The following is a 27,305-nucleotide window of genomic DNA, read 5'->3' on the forward strand; positions in this document are numbered from 1 at the left end:
AATTACTTCCGGTAAGGAAATATAGACCAATCCCTCAGACATTGCTGAAGCCTTTAGCGACTCATTTGCTCTAGCCTCAGGAGTATTAAATACTGCCGCTAATGAAACATTACAACGATATCCCCATAGCATTTTCCTTTTCCCTGTCTCTCCTGATGAAATCGGCAAAATAATACACAATCTGAAAGACGCCAGTCCAGGTCTCGATAATATACAATCATCGCATATTAAGTTAATTGCGCATCTCATTTGCGATGTCTTTGCCCATATTGTCAATCTGGTCTTGAAATCAGGCACTTTCCCCACTGCATTGAAAAAGGCAAAGCTAATTCCAGTCTTCAAAAAGGAAGATAAACAAATCATTTCTAATTACCGCCCAATCGCCATTTTGTCATTTTTCAGTAAAATTATTGAAAAAGCCATTGTTATCAGAATAAACAATTACTTAACAAAATTTGACATTCTCTCACCTAACCAATTCGGTTTCAGAATGGGATTTTCCACCGAATTAGCTGTGATCGCTCTCACCGATAAAATTAAATACTACATCGACGCAGGTAACTTAGCTGGTGCATTATTTATTGACCTTTCCAAAGCTTTTGATTCCCTCAACCATGCTATTTTATTCAATAAGCTTGACGCTGTCGGCATAACTGGGCCTGCACTTTCGCTAATCAGAAGCTATTTATTTAATAGAAAACAAGCTGAGCTCATCTCTAGAACATACTCACTGTTACATACGAACTGTTGCGGAATATCGATATCTGGGCATCCTTATCTCATCCGACCTGAACTGGACAACGCATGTTCAGTATGTAGCAAATAAGGCAATGAACAAGCTGTTTTTCCTCAAACATGTCTTGAAAAACTCGCCTCCCGAAATAAAGCTTCTGGCATACACTGCACTTATACGCCCGGTATTAGAATATGCTAACTTTACATGGTTCCCTTAAACAGGCACTAGCGTAGTCGCACTGGAAAGTGAGCAGCGAAAAGCTGCACGATTTATCTATAACCAGTACAGGCGCACAGATTCACCTACTGAACTTTTGCACCGCGCAGGACTTCAGCCTTTATCTATCCAATAGAAACTGCACCGCTTGAAATTCCCATACTTACTTCTGCACAATTCATTTAAGCTTAACTCTGAAGACTTCGTCAATATAAGCCACTCCAGATACACCCGCCGCAAACATCCTCTTACACTTGAATTTTTTGTTGCAATAACACATCCTATTTTTCCTTTTTTCCACGAGCAGTGCGCGAATGGAATGCCCTTGACGCTTCGATTGTAATGCAGCCGACAGTCCTGAAATTTTTGGAGCTTGCCGAGCTGAGTATGCTGCCACAAAACTGACTAAATATTATTAAAATGTTGGCGATATATACTGTGTTCTATATAATTGATTACCTCAAATTTGTTTGTTCTTGTCTTGACTTAAGTAGACCCATCCTTTTCATTGTATAACTGCTTACTATAATTGTTTTATCTGGAAGTTGGGTATTTTTTTGACATCCGCCCACCCCTGTAAAAACCTCGGTTGGGGTTGACAGTATATTGAAATAAAATTTTAAAAATACTCAAAATTCAAGACTACAAACGGAGTTCCGCAAGATTCCCTTCTTGGCCCTCTTCTATATTTATTATATATCAGTGACCTCCCTAGGTGTCTTTATAATTCCATCTGTTTTCTTTATGCTGACGACACAACAATCTTAACGTCAGATTCACCTAAATAAAGAGGTCGATAAACTTAACATTGATGCACAGAATGTATTCGATTGGTGCAGAAATAATTTGCTGTTCATTAATGCATCCAAATCTAGCTTTATAGTTTTTACGTCACCTCATAAAATTCTTTGCAAAAATCCGTCTGTTTGCATAGGCTCAAACTCAATCCTTTCAGCTGATCACGTATCCTTTCTAGGCGTAGTACTGGACAAACATCTTAAATTTCAGACCCACAACACATCCATTTGTGGTAGGAAGTCCACATTTATTTGACGTCCCGGTAACCGCTGCGGCTGAGACGGTGAAGTGGGCTGTTGACGTTGCTGACCAAGCCTGTTGCCGAAATCGTTCTGTGTTGCACCAGCGAGAGCTTCTGGTTTGCGCGAGGCAGGTCGTGCCAACTTCATCTTCATCAGCGCCGCTACAGATGCTCTCCCCCTAGCGCGGTGCGCGTTAAAGGAAAAAAAAAAAAAACGGTATGTACAAGTTTGTACACGTGAATCAAGTCCAGGACACGGTTAGGTTCGTGAAGGCCGCCGGGTGGGTGAAACAAACTCAGGCGGTCGAGCCTGGCTGCAGCGCAAAGGGCGAGTGGAGCGAAAGGATGAGGATGATGACGTGAGGAACAGGCAGAAGAAGTCGAGGAAAGGAGGCGAGCTAGGCGTTGGGTTGAAGCGGGCCGGAAAATGTCATTGCAGAAAATGCACCCACAGCGGGAGTTACGGCCGATATGGGCTTTGCGCTGGCCCAGCGGGTGTAGACGAAGGGATGGCATGCGTAAACACCTGCCGTAGAAGAGGAGGAAATGCCTCAGCCGCTGGCGACGGTGAAAAGACGGAACACGACAGTGGGCTGGAGGTCTGCAGCGTGGGATTCGGGCTGCCGCAAGTTCACTGTGGCAGTGGGACGGGTGGCGGGGGGGCACAAGAAGCAAGTCCGGGGCGTAGTTGTCAGAATGGCAAGCATACTGTAGGGCTGCCTCGCTTGTCGCGGAGGCACAGGCACTGGTGAAGGCGCCAGGTAGACAGGGATGTGTGGCAGGCGTTGCGGGTGGCGTGTGAGGTGCGACAAGGTCCTCGGGTGGCGTGCATGCGGGCCTCGCGACCGGAATGACAGTTGTGCTCACTGTGGTCGGGGCTTAAGGGAGCAGGCGAACGTAGGACTAGAAGAGAGTCCGGGCCTGGGTAAAGAGAGGGTGCTGCTGGTGATGGCCGAAGGGTAGGCGCCACAGCTGGGAAGCAGGGCTGGGCAGGAGACGCCGTGGGACAGGAGATCACAGATGGATGGCCGTCCATAGGAGCCGGTGAAGCAAACTTGAGAGAGATCGGGGTGCAGTTTGAGGCAGCTGGTTGAGAAGGTTGGCAAGAGACTGGCGCGTCCTCGCGTGGCACTTGCCGAACCGTGAGTGGGGGCACATACGGTGACGACGATAGTGGAGAGACCAGTGGGGGTTGGGGCACCGACGTAGGAGCGGGCGGAGGGAAAGCCAAAACAGCTCGGGTAGGGAATGCGGCCAGGGGTGGTGGTTCGAAAGGCGCCGCAGTTTCTGAGTCCGGAACAGGAGCGCAGAAAGTCGGCGGGAGCTCCAAGCCAAAATATGCCGTCATGCCCTTCTTGAAGTCGGCGTATATCTCTGGACCGGGAAGTGGCAACCACAGCTGTGCCAGGAGACCGGGTGGTAGTTCGCAGCTGGCGTGCTGATAGCGCAGCAGCTGGCTGGACACGTTGTTGACATGAAAGTGCGAGTCCAGCAGCGCCAGCCACAAAACGGGGTCCCTGGCATAAAACGCAGGCAGGCCGGGCAGCCGAGGAAGGAAGGGGTGGTGATACGGCTGAAGGAGCTCACCGGATGTGATGGGAGGTGCGTACATTGCGATAAAAAGCTGCCGAAAGCCAGGTGCGAACAGTGGGCGTGCAGAGGCAGTGGAGGGACAGGACAGGCAGGAGCGCACAGCAGGTGGGAGCGGCATTGTGTGCGTCGGGGCTGTCGTCCGGTGTCACCAGATGTGGAGGTTAAACATCACTTATTGGAGTCCCGGAAGCCACGGCTGGTAAGCCGGCGGAGCGGGCTGTTGACGTTGCTGATCAAGCCCGTTGCTGAAATCGTTCTCTGTTGCACCAGCGAGAGCTTCTGGTTTGCGCGAGGCAGGTCGCGCATACTTCATCTTCATCAGCGCCGCAACACATTTCCCTAAAAATGGCGTATGGTATTAGAGTATTAATTAAAGTTCGCCCGTATTTCCATGTTCCCATTCTCATTTCCCTCTATTACTCGTTCATCCACTCCCATATTCAGTATTACATTTCATCTGCATTTATCTTCTCTGCAAACTATCCAAAATCAAGCAATTCGAATTATCACTTATAGTCACTACTCTGTAAATGCCCCTCGTCTGCTCCTATCATACAATATTTTATCGGTGCCCAAAATAATCTACGAATTATGTACCTTTATGTACAAATCTGTTAGAGATCTACTTCCTTTTTCGTTAGCTAGCAGTGACCAAAATCCACGTCGCAACGACACGCATTTCGCTAATCGCAGTAACTTTACTCCCTAAACCTAACACTAATTATGGAAAGCAAACAGTTCGTTTCCCTGCCACCACATTATGGAACTCATTACCAGTTAGCATTAAGCAATCATCAAATATCTGCGTCTTTAAATCCGCTCTCAGTCAGTTTTTACAATCCCCCTAATAGTATTTTACATGGTAAATGGTACTAGTTTTGTCATTTATATCATTCTATGATTTGTGTTTTGCATTGGTCTGTACGCTATTGGGTGTGTAATCATTTTTCATTCAAATAAGGGTTTGCATTATTTCTCGTATTTCACTCACTGCTTTTTAATGATGCCAACAACTTAAATTTTTTTTTGCATCTGCTGTCTGTAATTCCTTTTTTACAATTGTTCTTACAGGAGGTCCCGTCCAGTCTCTGACTTTGGGACCTCCTTCTGTATTCCAGTGTTTTTCTAATCATGTACCATAAACATGCAATAAACGAACCTTGAACAAGAGTGACAAAAGCGCGCGATGGGGCAGACGTGCAACGTGCACAGGCGACAATCAAGCCAATCAAGCTAAAGATACAGACGCACAGCGCCAGCGGAGAGACCAATGAGGGCCATCCGTGAGCGTCAGTGCAGCCACCTCTTGGCTCCCAGGGAAGACCTGCTTTACGGAGCGTGGCCCCCGTGATCGGCAGAGGCGGCGCCGCGGTTGGTCGCGGAGGCCACGCGCGGATTTGCAGAAGAGTGAGGTGTGGAGATCGGAGTTTCGAGTAGGGGCGGGAGGGCGATCTTGGAAGGTGCGTCAGCGGGGAAAGGGTAGCTCGCTTGAGAGCGGCATGAAACGGGGCGGGCGGTTCTCCTGGGACGGGGCTTGGGAAAACATGCTGCGCGCCGGGTGCACAAAGGGGTTGAAGGTAAGTTATCGCGCATCGCAGTGCCGTGTCTACGCCATCCGTTTGCTTTAACCGATCAGCAGGGCTAATGACGTTCGTTATACGTGTGATTTTGTGCCATTGAAACAATGTATATTTTGACGGTCGCGCTGGTCTCGTTCGTTACAAGCAAAAATTCGTCTTAAGTGAGGCCATTATATGTGGGCTCGACTAATTAGTAATTTCGCCATGAAGTGGTGAATTTTGGTGCAGGACTGCAGAGTGCAGTGCAAAACTTTTTTTAGCGAGCATACCAAACTTCCTGACTGCCAGTCCATCTCGCAAATGAACTCAGTTTCGTAATTTTTTGGGGGCTTCGAGATAATTGCTTTTAATGGTAGTACCAGAAATGAGCCACAGGATGATGTCAGACAGTCTGGTTTTAGTTTTTACCATGCAGAACACAAGAAAGCAGCCCTAAGCATCAGCTACTGTCGATCAGGAAGCGCTTTTTGGCCTGCTGCCAGTTTACAGATTTTTTTGTGCCGTCAAAGATGTAATGAAAAAGTTTGCAGTACAAAGGCCATTATCTGCCATATGTCTACGTTCAGGGCAAGATTTGGAATCGCCATCGCTACGGACAGCCGCTCCGCCCAAGAACAGAACCCCCCCTCCCCCATGGTGCTGTGCAGTGAGGTCAATTGCCCAATGCAGTGAACCCAACAGAAAACAAGATGAAGCAAACTTTTCAGGCTGTCTTTTCTCGATAGAGGCAGTACGATTTCAGTAAACTTGAATAAGTATCTCTGAATGCTCATACTGAAGATTTGGAATCGCCATCGCTACGGACAGCCGCTCCGCCCAAGAACAGAACCCCCCCTCCCCCATGGTGCTGTGCAGTGAGGTCAATTGCCCAATGCAGTGAACCCAACAGAAAACAAGATGAAGCAAACTTTTCGGGCTGTCTTTTCTCGATAGAGGCAGTACGATTTCAGTCAACTTGAATAAGTATCTCTGGATGCTCATACTGGGGATAAAACCTTGAGCTACAGCCAATGGCCTATAAAAAAGGTCACAAGTCATTTGATGCCTTGCTCATTTACAAGAACAATGTCGAGTTTCTATGACATCTCTGCTTGAGTGATGATGGCTTGTTTTCTGGTCTTCTTCCCAGGTTAATGCCCAGGAGAAATTTAACTGCTCTTCTGTGCATGTTGAATGTTTATACGTATCCATCAATATAAACCTGTTTCATGTCATGGCACGTGAACTTTGTTTAGTGAAGATCATCTTTTGTAGCTAAAGTCACCATTTAAGTGAAACTATTCTTATATGTAGCATTTAGTGATGTTAATTTGAAACATTGTGCGCACCTGATACATATCAGCCAATCTTTCTTTCATGACACAATATACCTTTTCGAAATTTTGCAGTGATCCTCACTAAATTTTTGTAATTTACAATTTTTCTTGTGTATTACAATACCGCAGGTGCTCTTTAAATGTATCATAGAGAGGCATATTCATGTTATTCAAGTGTTTGTACTTTCTAGCATTTATCGATAAAAATACTTAGAGAAAAAAATAGCTTTTGTAACACTTCAAAGAAATAGCTGCTTTATATGAAGCGCCGAACATGTTTTCTGCAGCTTACTGTGTTAGCAAGCAAAAGGATTGAAAGTTTCAAGTGCTTTATGCAATAAAACAAGCAAGATAGTGTAATTTAGAATGTCAAATATATTTTTTCTTTTCATGTTACAAACCATAACATTCATCAAAATTCATCAAAAATTTGTATTAAACTAAGAAAATTTACATTACTGTGCAATTTTTCAATTTAAAATGAATACTATAAAAAATTGTACATTCATTCACCTTCATTTCGTTGCACTGCATGTTAATGTGCTCAAGACAGTTTTCAGTCAAAAATAGCAAAAAAAAAAAGCCCAAAGCCTAGTTATAATGCTGACAGGGTGCTTGCAATGGGCATGTTTGCTGCTTTGTCTCCTAATATTTTTTGTTCTCTCCAGAGGCCTTTCCATTTCAGGCCCTTTGCAGCTCTTCCGTGGTGTGCTCCTATCGGGGCTTTCCTTTGTCCCAGCATGTGCTATTATTGACGGCCATGTAGCCATCCAGCACCAAGCACTGTCATGCTGCATACAGTGATAGCAAGACACTGGATGATACCAGAAGCTGCTCAGCAATTCAAAACCTGAAATAAAGATTTTTTTTATTTCTTCCATATAACTCGAGAGATCTGCTGGCAATACCTGTCAGCTCGAGTCATGATGCAATGCAGCACCTCCAAAATTGCATATTGGCGCAGATATTGAACTAGTGGAAACTGTCAATGCTGACTAATATACGGAAGAACACATTGACGAATTTTAGCCCAATCGATCACTCTTTTAGGACGGCTCTGTGTCAACCATGCTTTTGCTTGGCTGACACAGATGTGGCGAATCGATTCCCGAAGGCCCACAAGCTCTGCAGCGGTTGAAGTAGACTTGTGTCCCAAAATGAATCTGCGGGTCGTCTGTTGTGCAGGGATTGCGAAAGCTGCTGTTGGTGCATTTGGAGACGCAGATCCATCCGTGTAGACGTGCACACATTTGTGGTATTCTGACCAGATGTAGGCAAGTGCGAGTTGCTTCAGTCCGCTAACAGGCATCGCAGACTTCTTGATTATGCCAGGGACATGCGGGCAGACTGAAGGCTGAGCCATTACCCATGGGGGCTGCAAGGAATGATGCGGCAGGGCATAGTCTGATGGCAATTCGGAGCGATGGAAGCGCAATGCGCGTGCAAAACTGCTGTCCGGTCGCTCATCAAAAATCTTCGTCAGCGGGTGACAGCGGTGCCGTGTAAGCGCACGTAAATATACACGAAGTTGTTCGTGTGACAGGTAGACCGATATTGGGCACGCACGAGATTCCTCAATCGTGCCTTTGTTCGAGGCACAACGTGGTAATCCGAGGCATATCCTGAGCGCCTGTGCTTGGACACTCTCTGATGTCCGCAAGCAGGAAATACTCATGTTAGAGAGTACAGGAAGGCTGTAACGAATGTAGCCAATAAAGAGGGTATAGTAAAGTTGAAGCAAGAAGCGCTCCGTTGGGCCCCATTTAATGCCTGCCACAAAGCGAAGCACATGGCAAAAAGAGTGAGTCTTTTCTTTAGCATGTTTATATGCCTCGACCATGACAGATCGCGGTCAATGATAATGCCCAAAAATCTGTGGTGGGAGACGTATGGTATTGCAACCCCTTGAAGAGTTACCGGGTAGTGGCAGACAGACTTGCGCGTGAATGCGACCACAGCACATTTTTCAGCTGCCAAGTGCAAACCCTGACGCCGTAGGTACCTTGAAGTAGATGACACGGCACGTTGTAATCTCGCACGCATTTGCGGACGTGTCGAACCCGACGCCGAGATGCAGATATCAGCAGCATAGGCACTGATGTGAATGTTAGTGGAAGTTCATTCACCAGTCCAATCAATGCCACGTTAAATAGGGTTGGGCTAAGAACTCCCTGAGGAACTCCACGGCAACTGCAGTCAAGAGAACCTGCACCCTCGGAATCGAGAGATTTAGCATAGCACAATCTGCTTCCGCACGGAGCCACTGCGCATGCGCAAATCGCCCTGAGGACACCCTAAGGTGCCAGGCGCCGGTCAGGTGTTTGCATGCCTATTGCGCTGTGCTAAATCTCTATTGATGCACGCCACCGTGCCGTTTACAGCGTGTGCACCGCGGGTAGCAAGGCCACAGACACCTGGCAGGTACAGGTCTAGGCACAGCGCTTCTGCCTGCTCACATCTGTCACTGCAAGCATATGCAGACCGGCTCCGGCATACGCACGGGAGCGCCGGCAAGAGGCGCGGAGTCTGGGCTTTGGTTGCACGCTCACCGCAGTGCCATCCTGGAGGAGGTGCGCTTAACCAAATCCACATACAGCAAGAGTTCCAGAAATGTTACCTTGTAAGGTTTCGAATACCAAACATTTGGATCGAGTCAAATACTTTACTATTATTCAAAATTATCGAATATTCACACATGCTTACTTTCAAAGTAACATAAGCTGCACAAAGAGGGTGCTTAGTGACCATTCATGCAACATGACAAATGGTAAGGCCCGTCCACCGGGCACCATGGCACTGGAAAGCACGAAACCACAAAAGAAAGTCATCATAAGCTATCATTCTGGCAAATTTGCACTGCTTTTCACTGGTGCCGAGCACTCAAAATACAAAAATGAAAATGTCTGTCTGGGGTAGTCGAGATTTTGATCGCTCTCCATATTAACGCGACAAGATTATATGTGCCACAATAGGCTCAGTGCATTTTCTCTCTGCTCATTCTCAGGACAGTGAGTTGACATATTAACGAGGTGAAAATACAAGAAAAAAGTCTGGCCCCCATAAAGAATGTCCATAATTCAAGTCATCCATATAAACAGGGGTCATTAACTAGGTGTGACTATTACAATTTATTATTCTCTAGTTTGCATTAATCAGAATTCTTAGTTTAGTTCCCCCTTAACAGCACTGATCTGGTATATGGCCCTCGAATAAGCCGGACGTCTATGACGCGTACTTCTGTGATTCAGCACCCTCGCCAATTGGCCAGCGTTTTTCCCTTCCTCCTCTCAAGATGCTGCCCCTGCCATCACTAATGTCAAAATGACATTATCCTGAAAGAGAGGCTATCTAGCTTCAAGTCCAAATTAATGCAGTCTGAAAAATTGTTCAGCTATCAGCTGATTATGCATAAAACATCTGCAAGAACCAACTGGATTCTTAATGCCACAAATCACAACTTTAACGCCTTTGGGCTTTCCATGAGTAAGTTCCAATCGCAAGAGATTCTCTTCAATTTCGTAATCCTAAATGCAGCACACATGCAAGGACAATGTCATCTGGAATGAAAATAGCACTTCAGCAATCATGAGTACGTACCTCATTGTTCATGACTGAGTCGACAATGGACTGCATGAATACATCCATCGGCTGGTTGTTGTAGATGATTGCAGCACCTCCAACCACGTTGCCTAGGCAGTCAACAGTGTAGGTGTCACCAAAAGGGTTTGATTGCCGGGTGTCATTCACTAAACACACCTTGAGGCAAATAAAAATAAAATGAATCAGTGTCACATCCTCGAGAAGCACTGAGTGGTGGCACCCCATTTAATACCCCTACGACATGGGCAAATACTTTTAACTCGCTCCATGCGCTTCACATGGCTTGAACACAAGTGCAGTCAGTTCCCTCCGAGGCTATAATTCCTACAATGCCGGTATGGTCCTTAAATTTTAGAAAGGCACATGCATGCTGCCACCTAGCACACCTTCACGGTGCCTAGTGCATCTGCCTTCAAAACAGCATTATTAAAAGAAATAAGTTGAAACCCTGCAAAGATAACACAGCCAATTTCAACACTATCATCAACTAACTCTCCGAAGAAACAGGAAGGGTTTTTTGCTGCTTGTTTGAGCAGCACCTTGTGTACCTATGCAAATCCTGTAGGGCAAACCAGAGGCTGTATAAGGTCGGCATTCCTAGCCAAGTGCTTGCAAAATTTGGTGCTCGTTTTAGCATAACTGCGTTGCAGCCGATATACCTTGCATATGGCTGCCGCAAAGTGTAGCACAGAATGCCACCATAACCGTGGTGTTGGAATAAGTTAGGTGCGTGAGCAGGGCCACCTCGCCACGAAGTAAAAGTGGCGAGAGAGGATAGGACTTCCACTGCCCGCCTAGAGGATGGCGTTCTCTTGGATGCTCGCCCAAGCTTCATTTTCAAGGCAGTTTTCCGCGGGATCTTCCACAAGAGGCCCCTTCTAACCTATAAAGCACGCTTTTCTGAAACAGTTTTCCACAACTTCACTCCTCAGGGTGTTCCACACTGCTGAAATCATCACGTCAGTTACCGTAGTACGGTCTTGCTGCATGTCAAACTGCAGACGTTCTGCCAACCTTGTTCAACGATGGACGTGAAGCAGCGCAAGCGAGCAGAAGGAAGAGTAGAAACGGACACAGCACAGCACTGAACTAACAACTGACATTTATTCGGTGCCCAGTGCATATAAATGCACGTAAGGCCACTAAATTTTCCGTAGAGCCCCAAGGAAGTGCACCAGAGCTACTGGCTATGGTATCTCCAGACATTTGGAAGGTGTTGGCGTTCCGACATGACACAGCACTCAACCCAAACACCAGCCAAGGCTATTGACCACCTACTAGAGAAGTCCCTGGCCCTTATGACTGCGGACAAGGAATGAGCTTTAGTGGTCCTGCCTAAGGATAGGTTCAACCAAAAACAAAAAATACTTGATGCCGTCAAATCTGCATGTAGGGAGTGCAAGAAAACAAGTCTTGCAATGTCCAAGTGCAAGGTTAAAAAATTGTGCAAACAGTATAACCTAGACAAGCTCTTCTCTTCGATAAATAACTGCAAAAATCTCAGTTTGACCATGTTTTTTACCACCGAGACATAAAACTGCCACACCGATTTGTGTTATTGTGTCCAAAAAAGGTTCTTCACAAAAATGTTTACGACAGTTTCTGCAAGAAGAATTAACACAGCTCTTTTCAGGTTTGATGCCATAATTAGCACCCTAAACAACTACCATGACAAGCCACTGAGCACTTTCTATTGACGTGACAGACCCATGACAAACTCCTAGAGCGCGTTAGTGACGTCATTGAAACACACGGAGTTTCAAAAGGCAGCCGGCATGTCAATCGGACATTTTTTGGAATTGTTATTAGCCTCCCTTGAACCCACGTTTACAAGGTGGGAAGGCCGAATTTTTATCCAAAACAAGGGCATATGTATAGGTTCCTGTATTGCTCCAATTTTAAGTGATTTCTTTTTAGCAATGCATGACAGAGCACTACAAGGCTCCCTTGTACACACAGCTGCAGCAAAAATGTCGTTTTGTAGATGACTACCTTGTCTTGCTCGCCTGTGATGTGTTCAGCATGTCTCAAGTTCGTGCTATCTTCTCCGATGTTCTTGCACCTCTAGATATAACTCGTGAAGTTCCTGTAAATGACACCATCAGATTCCTGGACTTGAGCCTACAGTTTTCTCCTTGCCGCACATGCTGGTCTTTCGAGCCTAGGGGCAATAAACCGCTCCTCCCGAACAGTACCTCACACTCAAAGCTCGTAAAAAGAATTATGTTGTGCTTCAAGAGTGCCCTCACTAAATCCTGTGTGCATCAAAATGGTCGAAATTTTAGCAGTCAGGTGGATAGGCTAACTTGCTCTGGCTTTTCAGTTCACGTTCTTTCATCCATGGCAGATGTGTTGCTCAAAAAATTGAAAATGTTCCCAAAGTAGTACCCCCCACTGAACATGCATTCATAAAATTTCACATAATTTGAAAAAAAATTGGAAAAAGAGTGAGTGGATGCTGTTATTGCGGCACTGGAGAAACTAGCAAGTTTGTGTATGCGTGTCAACAACCCCGCGAATATAATCCCAGAGTGCACAAAAAAACCATGAACAGAAATTTGTGAAGTTTCAATAAATATCTTGCGTATTCGATCCCTCTCCCATGTAACAGTCTTTACATTGGCCAGACTTGGCAGTGGCTAAATGACAGGCTCAGGCAGCACCGCAACAACATGACAATATAGATTCTCGAAACCTTAGTATCCACTGTCGTGATTGCAAGTGCATCCTGCAATTCGAAAAGTGCAGAGTTGCTGCAAAAAACAAAGATCAGCTGTGTCGAGAAATAACAGGCCACAGAGATCAAGAAGCAGGGTGATAGCTGTGTAAGTGCCCTGGAAAACAAGTCAGTTTCTTGAACTCTATGACTTAGCCGTTGATGTCTTGCAGGGTTCTTAATGCATGGATGTGCCTATTGTGGTGGTTTTCATTCCTTTTTTTTGTTGCCTTACGTGTATTTATATGCACAGCGCACCAAATAAATGCCAGTTGTTAGTTCAGCGCTGTGTTTAGACCGTTTATACTATTCCTTCTGCTCTCTTCTTAGGCCGTGTGTCATTGTGCTGTTTTATGTCCATCATGCAATACCAACTCGCCCAACAGTTCGTGCTTTCAACATTGTTCTGTACTGCCACTTCAAAGAGTGCAGAATCCCTTGGTCTGCTGATTGATCCTCCAGTGAAAAATTCTTGAATTATATGTTGTTGTGCGGCTTGCTTTTTGCGGAACAGTGTAAGAGTGAAATCGCAGATTGCAAGAAAATTGTGCTATGGAGGCAGTGGATCTCATCTTTGCGCAATGCTAGGTAATATGTTCAGTACGCCGAGATCTGGCAGATCTCTTCAAAACGCAAGAGCAGTGGCCTGATAGCTTGCGATTTGTTGTTAAACTGTGTTCTAGAGGGGCACATTCTAACTATGGGGTAACATAGGTGTTTGGGTAGCGAACAGAATTTTAAAAAGTATGAGCATGTGAGCATGGTTATTCTGTCGATGTGATGGCTTGTAGGTATCTAAATAAAGACTGTTTATGGGTGTCATTCTGTATGCACCAGTGGAAAAAAGCAAACCTAAATTTTGTACTGTATCCAGTCGTTTAAGGTATGATCGTCTTGCCGACTCGTACACTATACACCCATAATCCAGGGTAGAGCGTACTACAGAGTGGTAAATTTGTAAAAGAGATGTCCTGTCGGTCCCCCCGTGTTTTTGTGAGAGTACTTTGAGTACATTCAAGGATCAGGAGGCTTTCTCTTTCAGCGCGTTTATGTGAGGCAGGAAAGTGAGCGTTCTGTCGAAAGTTACGCTAAAAATTGTAAATTTTTTGAAGGTACCTCTGTTTTGTTCAGGCGCAGGGTGGGATCTGCCTGTAAGCATCGCTTGAGAAAAAAAATGCCCACTGTTTTCTGTGCAAAAACCGGAAACCATTCCTGTCTGCCCATGTTGCCGGTTTGTTTATTGTTAACTGTACTTGTCTCGCATGTTGGAGGATGTGCAAGCAATCTGGAGATCGTCAACATAGACTGAATGCATAACAAATCTTGGGATTATCTAGGTAACAGATTTCACTTCTACAACAAAGAGTGCTGAGCTTAAAATACACCCCTGAGATACTAAATGACTTAAATTCCTCAAAAGGTTGAACCTAGGCATAGGTGGAATAAACGGTTAGACAAGAAGTCTTTTAGGCAGTTAAACATCCTGCCGCAAATGCCAAGCTCAGCCAGGTCCTAAAAGCCTCCAGGTTGTGTCATATGCTTTCTCTAAATTGAAAAAGATACCAAGACAACGTTGCTTATGTACAAAAGCTTCTCGGACAGTATTTTCAAGACGAAGTGGAGCATCTTTCTTTACTGGTGGATGCCGAGAAGTTCACAGTATACCTTATACTCAGGACACTATCAAAGGATTTGGCGAGGCACCCGGCAAGGGCTATGGGTCTATAGCTGCTAGGAGAGGTTGGTGGCTTCCTGGGCTTAAGAAACAGTACAATAATGGCTTTTTGTGAGGTCTGTTTACCGGCGGAATGTACTGTATGGACTTCTTGAATTAAATTATTGCAGGGCTCATTTGTACTGCAACATGTTGGCAGTCTGCTTCTCAGCTGTGTTTTTCTATTTTAAAAATCTGTGTAGTGGGATGAACTGAAAATTATAGAAAAATATTCACCTTAACTATCAGCCTGTTCTTCTATACTTGTCTGCATGCAGGGAGCTGTCAGAAGGGGAACTGTTTGGGGAGTAGCAGCCATTCAGCTTACGGACTTTCTACCACATTTGTTTTCATGTGGTTGAGCTGTTTATCAATGACACGTAACTTTGCCATGAAGTTTTTTCGGCACTGCGACGGATTTATCGAGCTAGCGCTTGCGCCTTTTTAAAATTCATGAAATTCTCTTTCTTGAGTAGGGTATCTACAAAAAATGCTCCAGGCTTTGTTTTGTTTCTTTTTTTGCTTCTTTACATTCTTGTGTATACCAAAGTTTGCGATTTTCTTTACTACTCCTTAGGACTGAGGAATAGCTTGGCACACAACGGCAATAATAGTTTTTGAACAGTTTGTCAAGTTCGCGTACACAGAGGTTGTCCGAAACTTATCTAGGCTGGCTTTTTCTCAGAACAGTGCCCAGTTAACTGAACGCAGCTTCCTACATCGTGTATTTGTGTACTTCGGGTGAAGATGTTAAGCCGATTACAGTAGAATCTCAGTGATATGAATCTCACGGGGTCGCAAAAAAATTCGCATCATCCAAATGAACAAAATTCATATGCAGAAGAATGAAAAATGAATTCACACAGATCTGTTCATGGCTGACGGAATTTATTCACTGCTGTGCGGCCACAACTCTCTACTCGCGTTGCGTATCGGGCAATTAGCGATCGAGACTTTGCTGATGTGCGGGCCGAGCACCGCCACTTAGTGCGCGCGGTGCATATCACACGATTAGCGATCGCGACTTTAGCGATGTGCGGGCAGCGCTTAGTGCTCGAGGGTGCGGTCGTGGCTCATATGTTCATATTAACCATAGAGGCGAGGGAGAGAGTTGAGCACGTCTGAAATCCTACAGATCGTACACAATGCACTCTGGCCAGGGAAATTCGTATCAACCATGTTAGTATCACAGAGATTCTACTGTAGTATAGGTAGATGATCACTTCCATATGGGTTATCTAAGAGATCCAAATTAAAATCTGTATATATATTGTGGAGTTGGTTACGAACCAGTGCTGAAGTGTTAATTGAGTGCCCACACATCGCGGGTTTGGACCAGATCTAGCTGAGGGCACAGCCAGCATTCGTGACTCGCCTGCTGTCTCGCTCTGAAGTAAAGGAAGGCGTAGTTAACAGAGAGCACAAGTGTTTATTATACAGTAAGCTGCATTACATAACACTGCACTGATCCCCAGACCTCAGTACAACCCATAGCCCAGCCTCAGCACCCGAAAGTGGGCCCACGGAGCCGCGCCCACAAAGCAGCGACTGCATACGCACGCGACGACACAGTTAAGGGCGATTGCATGCCGCCCGGCCAACCAAAGGTTAAATCGCACGCGACAACACGAGGGAGGATGGAGAATGCATGGAGCACATCTTGATGACGCATGTCGCACATCAATGGCTCATCGCGCATCGTCACCGGCAATGGCCGGCGGTGACCGAGAACTAGCCAGATCAGGCTCTCCCGAATCTGGAGTGCGTCAGCGCCGCACAGGCGGGTGACAGGACTCCAGAGGCTCGGGCATGGACTCAAGCATGCTATAGGTGCGTGCGTTAAACCACCCAAGATCTTGGTTCCCTGGCAAAAGGCGGTGTACCTGGGAGGTGAAATATATGCACCTGTCTGCTGCCCGAGTCGGTGGCGATCTCTCCGTTCATTTCCCGCTCGGGGCCTCTCGCCGAAACAATGCCTCCCAACTGTCACTCGGAGTGACCCAATGGGGATGCGAGGTTGAAGCGGGAAGAACGGAAGGGTGATTTACAGCGGTTCTTCAAAAGAGCTTCCCTTGGAAACGAGGACAAGCAGCGCAACCGCCTGCATTCCGCTCGCGGACAGACTATGGGGGTGTCTCTCTAACGAGCAAATGGCAGCAGCGGGCGCCCACACCCCACAGTATACTGGACGAACTAAACGAAATCTATACAGCTCATTTTCCCTGAGCTAGGGTTGCTTTCCCAGTGTTTAGTAGGCAAAGGTTATTACAGAGTATAAAATTCTCAATCAGTTGACCTCTAGTGTCAGTTTTGTCACTACTCCAAAGCTGGAGTTGGAGTTACAAGGGCCACAGAAAGGGGTGTTTGAGCTTGGTTTTAAAATGCTTGCACTATCTAGAATACAGGCCACCTAGCGTCCATGCCACGTACGAGACCTCAAAAGCGAGCGGGAAATTTACAATACATCTTTAAAAATTCCCACTTTCACACCTCGCATCGAAGCGCGGTGCCGGGATTCCACGCGATAGCCTGGCATACGACGCCATGTCGTGCAATTGACGTCAGCAGCTGGGGGTTATCGGTTCACAGCGCCAAATTCTTTCAGATGTCCCGCGCCACCACGGCCGCGGCCACTACACTCACGCCACAGCTGGCGAAGGTAGAGGAGGGGCCGAGTGGGTAAGGCCGGCAGAGAAGCGCCGCTGTTTTGGCATGCACGAGGAGAGGGAAAGGCGCAAAGATGCAGAAGTTCAAATTTTTTCTGCATATAACTCAGCTTCCACAAAACGCATTTAAAAAATTCCTGCTGGAGGATAATTAGGAAGCGGCATCCTTTAACATCCCAGACATACTGCAACTTTATTGAGAGCCTCTTTCTGGGGCCCTTTAAAATCTCCGACCATCAAAAATGGTTCTAGTAGTTGCTATAGAAGGTCTCGCAATTCATGGATGGTTATCCTAATGAGTGGGTCTAGATATATGCAGCACACTGCAATTATTAAATGTGTGCAAGATGGCCACCAAAACTTCTAAACTAGTTTTAAGCTTGTGTTCTCGAGCTGCAACATTATTTTTAACTACGATAGCAACACCACCCAAGAGCCGGCTCGCCTGCTCTCGGTCGCAGTGGCAGACCTTAGAGTTTGAGAATGTTTTCGTGTTTAGAGCCTAAACACAAGGGCACAGATGAGTGTGTGGATAGTATGTCTTTCATGTCATTTAGGTTATGTACGAGTCGCATGCTGTTCCAGTGTTTGAAAGCCATCTCATATTATGTGGTTAGTGAAAGAACTAAGTTGTGTTTTCGGGCACCCTGATTCGGTGCTTCTCTCTTTTGTGCTGATCCAATGAGCCCCGCCGTCTTTCCAATGTTGACGGCACAGGACTGCCTTGGCTTATGTCCATCATATCCTCGGATATGTTACGTTGGTTGAACGTGCAGAACGCACAGTTGTTTAGTTGTTTTAGTGTTCGGCATGTCCGTGTAGGGGTTCCGCTGTCATGGAGGTCCGCTGTCATGGAGGTCCGCTGTCATGGAGGTCCGCTGTCATGGAGGTCCGCTGTCATGGAGGTCTGCGCGGCCAGTTTTGTGGGCGCCGACACTGCTCTAGCTGCTGCCACCAGGGGCACAGGTAGCCCTGCTTAAGGCTCACTGTGTGTGACCTAGGCAGGAGCCGAAAGCCGCTGTGGTGCCGTGCCCTGTTGCACCACATTGGAGAAGCTAGGTTTGTGCATCAAAAATACTTTTTTCTGTGCTTCCTTGAACGTTATGGTTTCTTTGACTTTGACTAGCAATCTCCTTCGCTTGTTTCCAAATTGGGCATGCGCGCAAGTATGCAGGATAACTGCCCTCGCAATTTACACACGTGTTCAACTGCACAGTTTTCAGAGTAGTGTTCATGAGAAGCACATTTAGCGCACGTCAGTTGGCTGTGGCCGTACAGTTTCCACTTGAATCAGTGCCGTGGAATGGGTATATATTGCCCAAGTTGGAGTTTAATGTAGCCTATTTCTACGGAGTCTGGAAGGATGCTTGATGCGAATGTCAGGACAATGTTTTGTGGGTATTTCCTTACTGTCTCGTCTCACTTTTATCCTGTACACACTGGTCACATTCTGGTCCTTTAGGCCTTCAAGGAGTTCTCAGGTTACATGTTTGAGATCATCATCAGAGATTACCCCCAACAGTGTTCAAAGAACAATGAGGACTGACTGTTATTTGGATTTCTCTGAAAGATTTCAATTCTGAGAATGTCTCTTGTTGGTGGCTGTACAAAACTTCTGAAAGAAGGCCCCCGTTTGCAAGCTTTTTTATCTTTTATCTTTCTACTATGGTATCTGTGAGAGTTCTTGTGCCAACGAACGGTAAAATAAGTCTAGAAGTTTTTTCTTCATGGTCAGAGTGAACCACATGGAATCATGAAAGTTGTTGCCATTCTTTGCACAGAATTTTGCTGTGATCTCAGTGTGCCCTCTTTTCAGAGGACAATGAGCGGAAAGAAATGAAATAGCCATAAAATATATGTAGTAAGGGAGTAATTACTCATTGGCATCCACCCAAGCGCAGCCAAAGAGAAGCTATACAGGTTTCCACTTCGAGTTATTGATCAATTCACTCTCGCCCTACCATTAGCTTGCCGTCCCAGTTAGCTCAGTTGGTAGAGTGGCTGCTCCGGTGAAGCGGTGGTTCCGGGTTCGAACCCTGGACCAGGACGAATTTTTCTTTAACTACAAAGTTTCTGAGAAAGCTGTTAGCTTTCCTTTGTAGCCGTATGGCTGTGCTTGGCTGGATGCCAATGAGTAATTACTCCCTTATTACAAATCTACTCCACCTTGGGGGATTTCCCTAACATTTGACCATAGTATATGCACTGTTCGGCCACAGTGCCAGCCACCTACTAAGGAGCCCAACAAGGGGACGGGGCAGAAACTTGCAAGCAAGTCCTGCCCACGCTAGCTGTACACCCCAACTGTAACCAAATATGATGCAACTCCGGGTAGTTGGCCACACAAGGTTAACCCTCGCCATCAGGCAAAAACAAAGAATGCACGAGGAGACTGGAAAAGTGTGAGATAGACTGTAGGAAAGCGAAAGTTAGAGCGGAAGACAGGAAAAGGCGACTGCCGATTTCCCCCCATCGGGTCAGGCTGGAGGCGCCATCTACAGGAAGCTAGGGCCAAAGTGGTGTGTTGCCTCCACAAATGGGCCTTAAAGGTGCACTAGAGAAGAATCTGAAATTATCTTTTTATCGCAAAAACTCGATCTACTCTCGAAGCATCCTTAGAAACAGACTTATTGTCCTGTACGGCCAATTTCCTTATTAAATTGAATTAAACGTCCCGGCTGCTGCCTTTTTTTTAACACCTCCGAAAAGAGGAGTCAGCCAGTCGCGTGGCAGCTTTGCTTCCGCTTCTATTTCCTTTTTAAGGTTTCTGTGAATAAACAGTTGCAGTTGCAGACTACATAGCTACAAATTAGGCCCACGGAAATAAAAATATGCGTGAACTCTTTGCTTTCGCCGATCACTGCGTATCACTCCACCAATGGCAGAGCGGCAAGCCACCACGCAACTGGCTGAAAGGCACTGCATGCATTGGATGACTGCTCTTTTCGGAGGAGAGTTCGGGGAAAAAAGGCGGGAGCTAGACCGTTTAATTCGATTTAATAGGGAAATCGGCCGCACAGGGCAATAATTCGTAGTTTCTAAGAATGCTAGTAGCGGGCAGATAGAGTTCCCGCGGCAAAAATACAAGCTCAGAACCTTCTTTAGTGTACCTTTAAAGGTCTAAACGCTCGGCATACACTCAACCACCGGGATCCCCTTTTCACCGGAAACAGCGATGCTACACACGGCTAAGCGTGGGTGCTCAGGTCAGTCGTGGTGGAATTTACAAAAAAATGAAAACCAATACCAAAACTAAAATAGAAAAAAAAGAAAACATCCCCCTGTGGGGATATCCCTGTGGAAGCTCTGGAAACCGTGATGTTGCAACTCACCATCATATGCACACTTCAGAGCAGGACACAACTGTCACCTTCTTCTGTCCAGAGACCACATCATTGATGATCTCAAGTTTATCCAGAAGAGATCTGCTTTTGTTTTGCTGGCATCTCAAAACGCATCGCCAGCAATGTGCTGCCACATTCGAAGAAGGTTGTGAAATGGCAGTCCTATGTACTACGTCATACCACGTCACGAGGGCAAAAGAAGAAAAATTGACTTCTGCTCTTTTGGTGTTTTGAACAACGGGGCACGTCTGTGGTGCCAGGCAATGGTGGCATGCATATATCAGCGATTATGTTAAAGATGCATCAATGTAATTGAATACTATGCCCTTTCTTTTTATATAGCTACCATATTCACTCACTTAATTGGAGCACCCCTAATTTATTACCTGCATTGATAAAAAAATTTTGCTCGCATATTTTATGGCAGACATTTTGGCAAGTTGGTAAATCTTGATGAAGGAAAAACAGCACAGAAACACAGGACAAAGAAAGAACAGTGCGTTGTGTTGTCGTGTTCTTTAGTCCTGTGTTTCTACATCATTTTTCTTAAAAACGAAAGCCTTTCTTGGCTCATGACTGCAGGAAACGCGTAAATGAAGTGACCACGCCACCTGTTAAACGAAATAAAAAACTTATTTTTTGAATATAAATAAAGATCTTAGAGAAATTAACAATGGAATTAAAAACAAAATGAAAACAAAAAAACCAAAACTAAAAATAGAAAAAATTAAGACAACTTTAAAAACAACAAAAATAAAAGCAAAAATATGAAAAATAAATAGAAAATGTAAAATGGAGGGAGAAAGAGGACAGGGAAAAGCTTTCGCATTTCCGCTCATAAGCAGACTTAAGAGCAAAGAATTTTCTTAGCACATTTTTCGCACCCTGCGGCACTAGACCACCAGCATGCATGCGGGTGTGCTGAAATACAAAACTACTGAATAGTTTGCTGTGCGTTTGCAGTCTTTTATCTGTGCCCTTTTATCTCCATCTGCCTCTGACTGCTGGCTTTGAGACTGTAACGTTGCGCGTTTATTGCTTTGAGCTGGGCACGCGCTGTGATGCCATTCCACGAGGAACTACATAATTTAGGGTGAAACAGGAGGGAATACACGCCCTGTATTTGGAGTCCTGACTGTTTGGTGGGGAACCAGCAAGAGGTGCAAGTTTCGGCGTAGACCTATAGGCAGCAATACACGGTATATATTGCACGTTATGACCTCTCTATAGAGTTTTTTTGGGATGTGTTCACAATATCTTTGCATAATTTGCGCACCCCCTTTTCTTGAAGCCTTAATTTTAAAAAAAAGTGCCAAAATTTCACGAGTTCTAACGGGGGCTTAGGTCAGCGCTCAGACGGTGGCGAAACAATGGCGGCGACAGAGTCTCTGGTCTGTCCAAGTCAGCAGGCTCTCGCTCTGTGATGGCAGTGCTGCTGGGATAATGCCCTTCTTCACAATGGCCCCAGGGAGAAAAGGAGCCATCCTGGTGACTCATAGTGCCGACAACACAACAGGGTCGTAGTACGGCTTGAGTCGTTGGACATGCAGTCTCGCGACCACGTCGGCGGAGATCGGAAGATGGTGTGAGGGGCTCAATAATGTAGTTGACTGAGGATGTGCGCTCCAGGACGCAGTAGGGGCCATGCTATTTCGAAAGAAGTTTCTTTGAGAGGCCGGGAGCAGTGGAAGGGATCCACAGCCAGATGAGTGAACCGGGTGGGAAATCGGGATCAAGCTGACCTTCGCCATGCCGGTGTTTTGGCGCCCCTGAGTGTTTGCCGTGAGCGATCGTGTTCTTCTGCCCTTCTTCAGAGTAAATACGTTACATATTTCGCTCACTTCATCATGACTTTTATTAGACATTTTAGTGTGTCTTTAATGTGAAACTACAGCAGATGAATCATTAACTAGAACTGTCTCATGAAAAGAGAGTCCGATTACCAGCGTACAAAAAGTGATGCTGAGAAGGAAATCCAGTTTAACAGTGGCAGTCTGTGCAGGAGTGAGACTGATTATAGAAGCAGAATGACAAATTTCAGCGCAATTAAACAATACAGTCAAACCCGGATATATTGAACCCACATATTTCGTATTACGGGCTATATCGAACACAAAGATTATCCCCTTGAAAATACTACGTAAAATTATAGGACAGTTGCGCAGTATATTGAACTCCAATTACGCCGGCCATTCGATATTTCAAGCACCGTGCCGGGCTCCTGGGAGGTGCGCTTTCCCCAAAGGCACTCGCATCACCGGTCGCACGTGCGGCACGGAGGAGAGTGGCGACGTTTTGCAAGCCATGCCTCCTCGGGACAGAGAGAAAACCGGTCGCAAGTGAGGGCAGCGCCTCCTCACTGGTGAGGGAGATGAGAGAAGTGGAAACAGCCAGGCATGGCCTCAGCAAAAGAGCACGTGCGCGTGCCGCCGATTGCGGAGGCCACGAGCCAGGCAGTAATTGCACCCGCAGCCCCCAATGAGTGGCACAACTAGCACCCCCCAACGGCGCATTCCCACTTTCTCTCGCTCTCTCCTTCATTTCCCTTCGTGCCTCCTTGATAGCAACAGTCTAGTTCATCGTCCAGTACAAGGCCTGTCACATTTTCGTTGTGCATGTCTGTTTCAACGCGCCGATTGTAGCTTGCGTAAATGCTGTCATCTAGTGAGCTATGGCATGTACGGACATGAAAAAGAGAAAGAATCTGGATTTCGCAACAAAGCTCGAGGTGATCCGACGCGTCGAGAGTGGAGAAAAGAAGTCCTCCGTGGCACACGCATTCGGCATTCCACAGAGCACTCTAAGTACACTGTTAAAAAACAAGCAGGACATCTAGCTCAAAGCAGGTGAGCAAAGTCACTCGAGAGCATGTCGTGCGCGCCCTGCTGCTTTCGACAAAGTTGAGAAGGCGCTGTATGCGTGGTTTCTCAAAATCCGAGCGAATAACATCCCTGTGGATGGCCCCATGTTAATGGGGAAGGCCAAATGGTTTGCCACACCTCTTGGCTAAGAGAACTTTTGCGGTAGCACTGGATGGCTGCAACGGTTTAAAAAAATTGGTGGTGGTTTATTAAGCCCTGGTTAAACCTGGAGTGACGCGATAGCTACAGCTGGCAGAGTGGAACTTGGTCAAGTGACAAACCACGTGATCAGCCACGGCGCCGCGCCGCCGGCAGCTGCTCCGCACCACGAGACCAACCACGTGACAGCGTGGCAGCGCAGCCACAGGGTGGCGGCGCCACCACGCTGAAGGCTCGAAATGCTACCGCAATGTAGCTATCACTACAAAATTGGCGGTGGTTTAGCTCTGGTTAAACCTGGAGTGACGCGATAGCTACAGCTGGCCAAGTGGAACTTGGTCACGTGACGAACCATGTGATCAGCCACGGCGCCACGCCGCCGGCAGCTGCTCCACACCACGAGATCAACCACGTGACAGCGTGGCGGCGCACGCTGAAGGCTTGTAATGCTACCGTAATGTAGCTATCGCTACAAAACTGCCACGGCATTGTGGGAAAAGCCATTTCAGGCGAAAGTGGGGCTGTCAGCAGCCAGGAGATGCAGCAGTGACTTTCAGAGGAGTGGCCGAAGATCGCTGCAAGGTTTTCGCCTGCCCCGAAGTCTTCAATGCAGACAAGACTGGTCTCTTTTGGCAAATGCTGCCGAATAAGACACTTGATCTCCGTGGGAGCTCATGTCATGGTGGGAAAATGAGCAAAGTGCGTGTTACAGTTCTGCTTGCGGCTAACATTAATGGCTCGTGCAAACTGCGTCCGTTTGTTATCGGAAAGACCACGTCACCGCGCTGCTTCAAGAACTGCAAGCAGCTTCCCGTCCGCTATGGCTGTAATAGAAAGGCCTGGATGACGTGCCAACTTTTCGCTGAATGGCTGCAGGCTTGGGATGCCGAGTTGGGCAGGTCGATCCACCAAGTATGCCTTCTGTTAGACAACTGCTCGGTCCATCAAACGACTAGCAAGCTGCAGAAAATTGAACTCAAGTTTCTGCCGCCGAACACCAGAGAGACTGCAGCCCATGGACCAGGGTATAATAAAGACTTCCAAGTTAGGCTACAGAAGGCGACTTGTTATGCAGCTCATTATAAACCTCCGTATAGGAAGTGCTCTCAAGTTTGACCTGCTCGGCACCATCCAGATGATTACCGGCGTTTGGAACGACGTAAAACAGGCCATGGTAGCCAACTGTTTCGGAGAGCAAGCCTTGAAGTGGCTGGAGATGAATGTCCTGAAGCTTTGGATGATGGCGATGAATGCTTGGAGGACGTGTTTTGCGACTTGTCCCATTTTTCTGCCGTTGTCCCGTCGGAACTTACCGTTGAGGAGTTCAACACTGACAGCCAAGTTCAGGCTGTAGCTGACCTTGCTCATGAGGACATTATGGCTGGAATAGTTGGCGCCCAAGAAGGAAATTCCAGCGACGATGAGGACCACTGTGTTCCAGAAGAGATGCGCCCATGCACAGCCGCTGAACTGGCATCAGTGTTCAGCTCATTCGGCGTTGTTGCAGCGAAATGAAAGGTACCGGGCTGTCGCACCTGGACAGTCTCGAGAAGATCGAGACTACTGTCTTCAACTTCATTAATCACAGCAAAAAGCAGTCAAAATTTGCGATTTTCTTTCCCGTGAAAAAAAGTGCATTCACGTTGTGTGCCCAGACGTTGCGGTTCATGACTCGTGCGATCGGTAAGCCACAATTTGTCATGATCTCGAGTGCGGGTTAAGACTATCTGTATATTGAATATTTGCTATATCGAATTATTTTCCAATCCCCTTAGAACTTGATATATCTGGGTTCCACTGTAGTCGCACCATGCGAGGCAAGGCATCCAGCTGCAGAACGAAACAAAATCGAGCCAAAGGAAATGAAAAATGCAGTGCATACGGATTGGTAGGACGTCGGCCACATTGCGTGAGTGTATCTGGATTGTGTCTCTTCTAAATAGTGAAGAATTTATTCTAGGGACCTAAAAAAGTTGCCCTTAGAAACGGAGTGCCTCTTGTAACAGTCTCTCTTGTATGCGATGTTAAAATAGCAAACATAGAAAAACCAACCGAGCCATTTTCAAATGTCTAATAAAGTGTCTCTTGTAGCCGTGTCTCTTGTAACAAGATTTTACTGTATCCAGCTCAACTTAAGTGTAAACTTTTGTCAAAGTAGTACATGTTATGGCAAGCCGATTAAAAGTCATATTGCTCATGAATTGCACGTGGTGTTTTTAAAAGGAAAGTACAAAAATGAGTATTGAGGTAAAAAAATGAATGAACTAAACAAAAAACTCTACTGGCATTTTTTTATGCTGATTAAGAACTACAAATCATATACAATGTTCATAAAAAATTTGAAGTGCAGAAAACAAATGTATTTTCTTGTAAATTTTTTATAAAGACCTAGTTTTGCGTAGTCTGGAAAAATCAAAGAGCTGTCACATGACGGGAAAATTTTTTCCCCAAGAGATATTAAGGGGAATTGCATTTGACAGTTCAATAAAAACCCACAAATTTTTTAAAATAAGTCAGAGAGGGTCGAGTGCAAACTCTGGTGCATTTGGCATGAAATGACACAGTATAGAAGGAAGGTACTGGCCTGCTACTTAAAATACTCAGGAAATTAACACAAAAAGAGTGACTAAGCAAGCACATAGTTATATCTGCATAATTTTTTTTCTCATTTGCTTGGTCTACAATTACAATTCCAGAAAAACTGCTTATCTGTTGTGATCAGTAATTGGGCACTGTACTTCCTTACACAACTTTGCTTTTTTTTCCCGAGTCTCAACTCAACCACAAGAACACAGAACGTGAAGTGGAAATTAATTACTTGGGGGGGGGTGCGAATATTGTAAATTTTGAATACAAATAGAATATGTTTGAAATTCAGTTCATAATCCTATATGAAAATTTCCAAATATTTAAAAATTTCTGAATATTCGCCAGCAATCGTATACCATGCCAACTTCTATAAATTTGACAACGGCAAAACCGCAGTATCCAGGCAAATTATCCAACGATAGAGCTTTAAGTGCCAGGAAAACAATACAAATGCATCTTCTTCCCTTTTTTCTCCAGTGTTTATCACGTTTATCACTGCTTTTATCAGTGTTTATCACCGCATTCGGCTGCTGCTGGGCCTGACCTTGTGCGAAATTCTGCAAGTGGGCTTATCTGTACAAAATGGCCGACCACCCACTTCAAACAATCTCAGAAATTCTTTGATGCTTCAATAAGGTGTTACATACGTAACGCCTATACCCGTAGCATCCGTCCTGTTGTATGCATAACTCTCCTCGCGTGATGTCCGCCATCTCGTTTTGGTCAACTATGACATGCGGAAAAGCCCACTTGCGGAACTTTGTATGAGGCTCCCAACGGCCGAGTCGAGGTGTCTGAACACGGCAAACGATCTTGCAAAAATCGCTGCCTATTAAAGGGTGCATTTTTACCCGTGCACCTCTTAAGTGGGCATAACGGCAGGCGTGAAAACAATTGGAGGGCCCCTGTTGCCACCTGTCATCCCACGCATTCGCCCACTGTCCAAACCCTACCCTGCTGTGGTTGTGGACGCCGACTGGCGCGTCGTTGGTCACTTCGTTTTCCTTTCTAGACGCAGCCTCACCATTCCAATGCAGATGTGCGTTCCCCTCACTTTCGTTCGCGTTTCTCTCACAGCCTGCCGAAACTGTGCGGTCGTCATGGACTTTTCGGTGTTAGTGCGACGGAGCTTCCTAATAAAGCTTCACCACATTTTCGGCATTTTTTTCGGAAGCG

At 46.0% G+C, this 27,305-nt stretch overlaps 1 protein-coding gene across 1 annotated transcript in view; it reads right to left on the bottom strand.

Annotated features, from left to right (window-relative positions):
- Positions 1 to 27,305, bottom strand: part of LOC144120408 (bleomycin hydrolase) — a 125,065-nt gene that overhangs the window by 34,267 nt on the left and 63,493 nt on the right. The window contains exon 7 of the mRNA XM_077652748.1: positions 10,078 to 10,236. Within this exon, the coding sequence (XP_077508874.1) occupies positions 10,078 to 10,236 (159 nt within the window). The remainder of the gene's footprint in view (positions 1 to 10,077; positions 10,237 to 27,305) is intronic.

Source organism: Amblyomma americanum, chromosome 2 (assembly GCF_052857255.1).
Source record: "Amblyomma americanum isolate KBUSLIRL-KWMA chromosome 2, ASM5285725v1, whole genome shotgun sequence".
In the NCBI taxonomy this organism is placed as follows: Eukaryota; Metazoa; Arthropoda; class Arachnida; order Ixodida; family Ixodidae; genus Amblyomma; species Amblyomma americanum.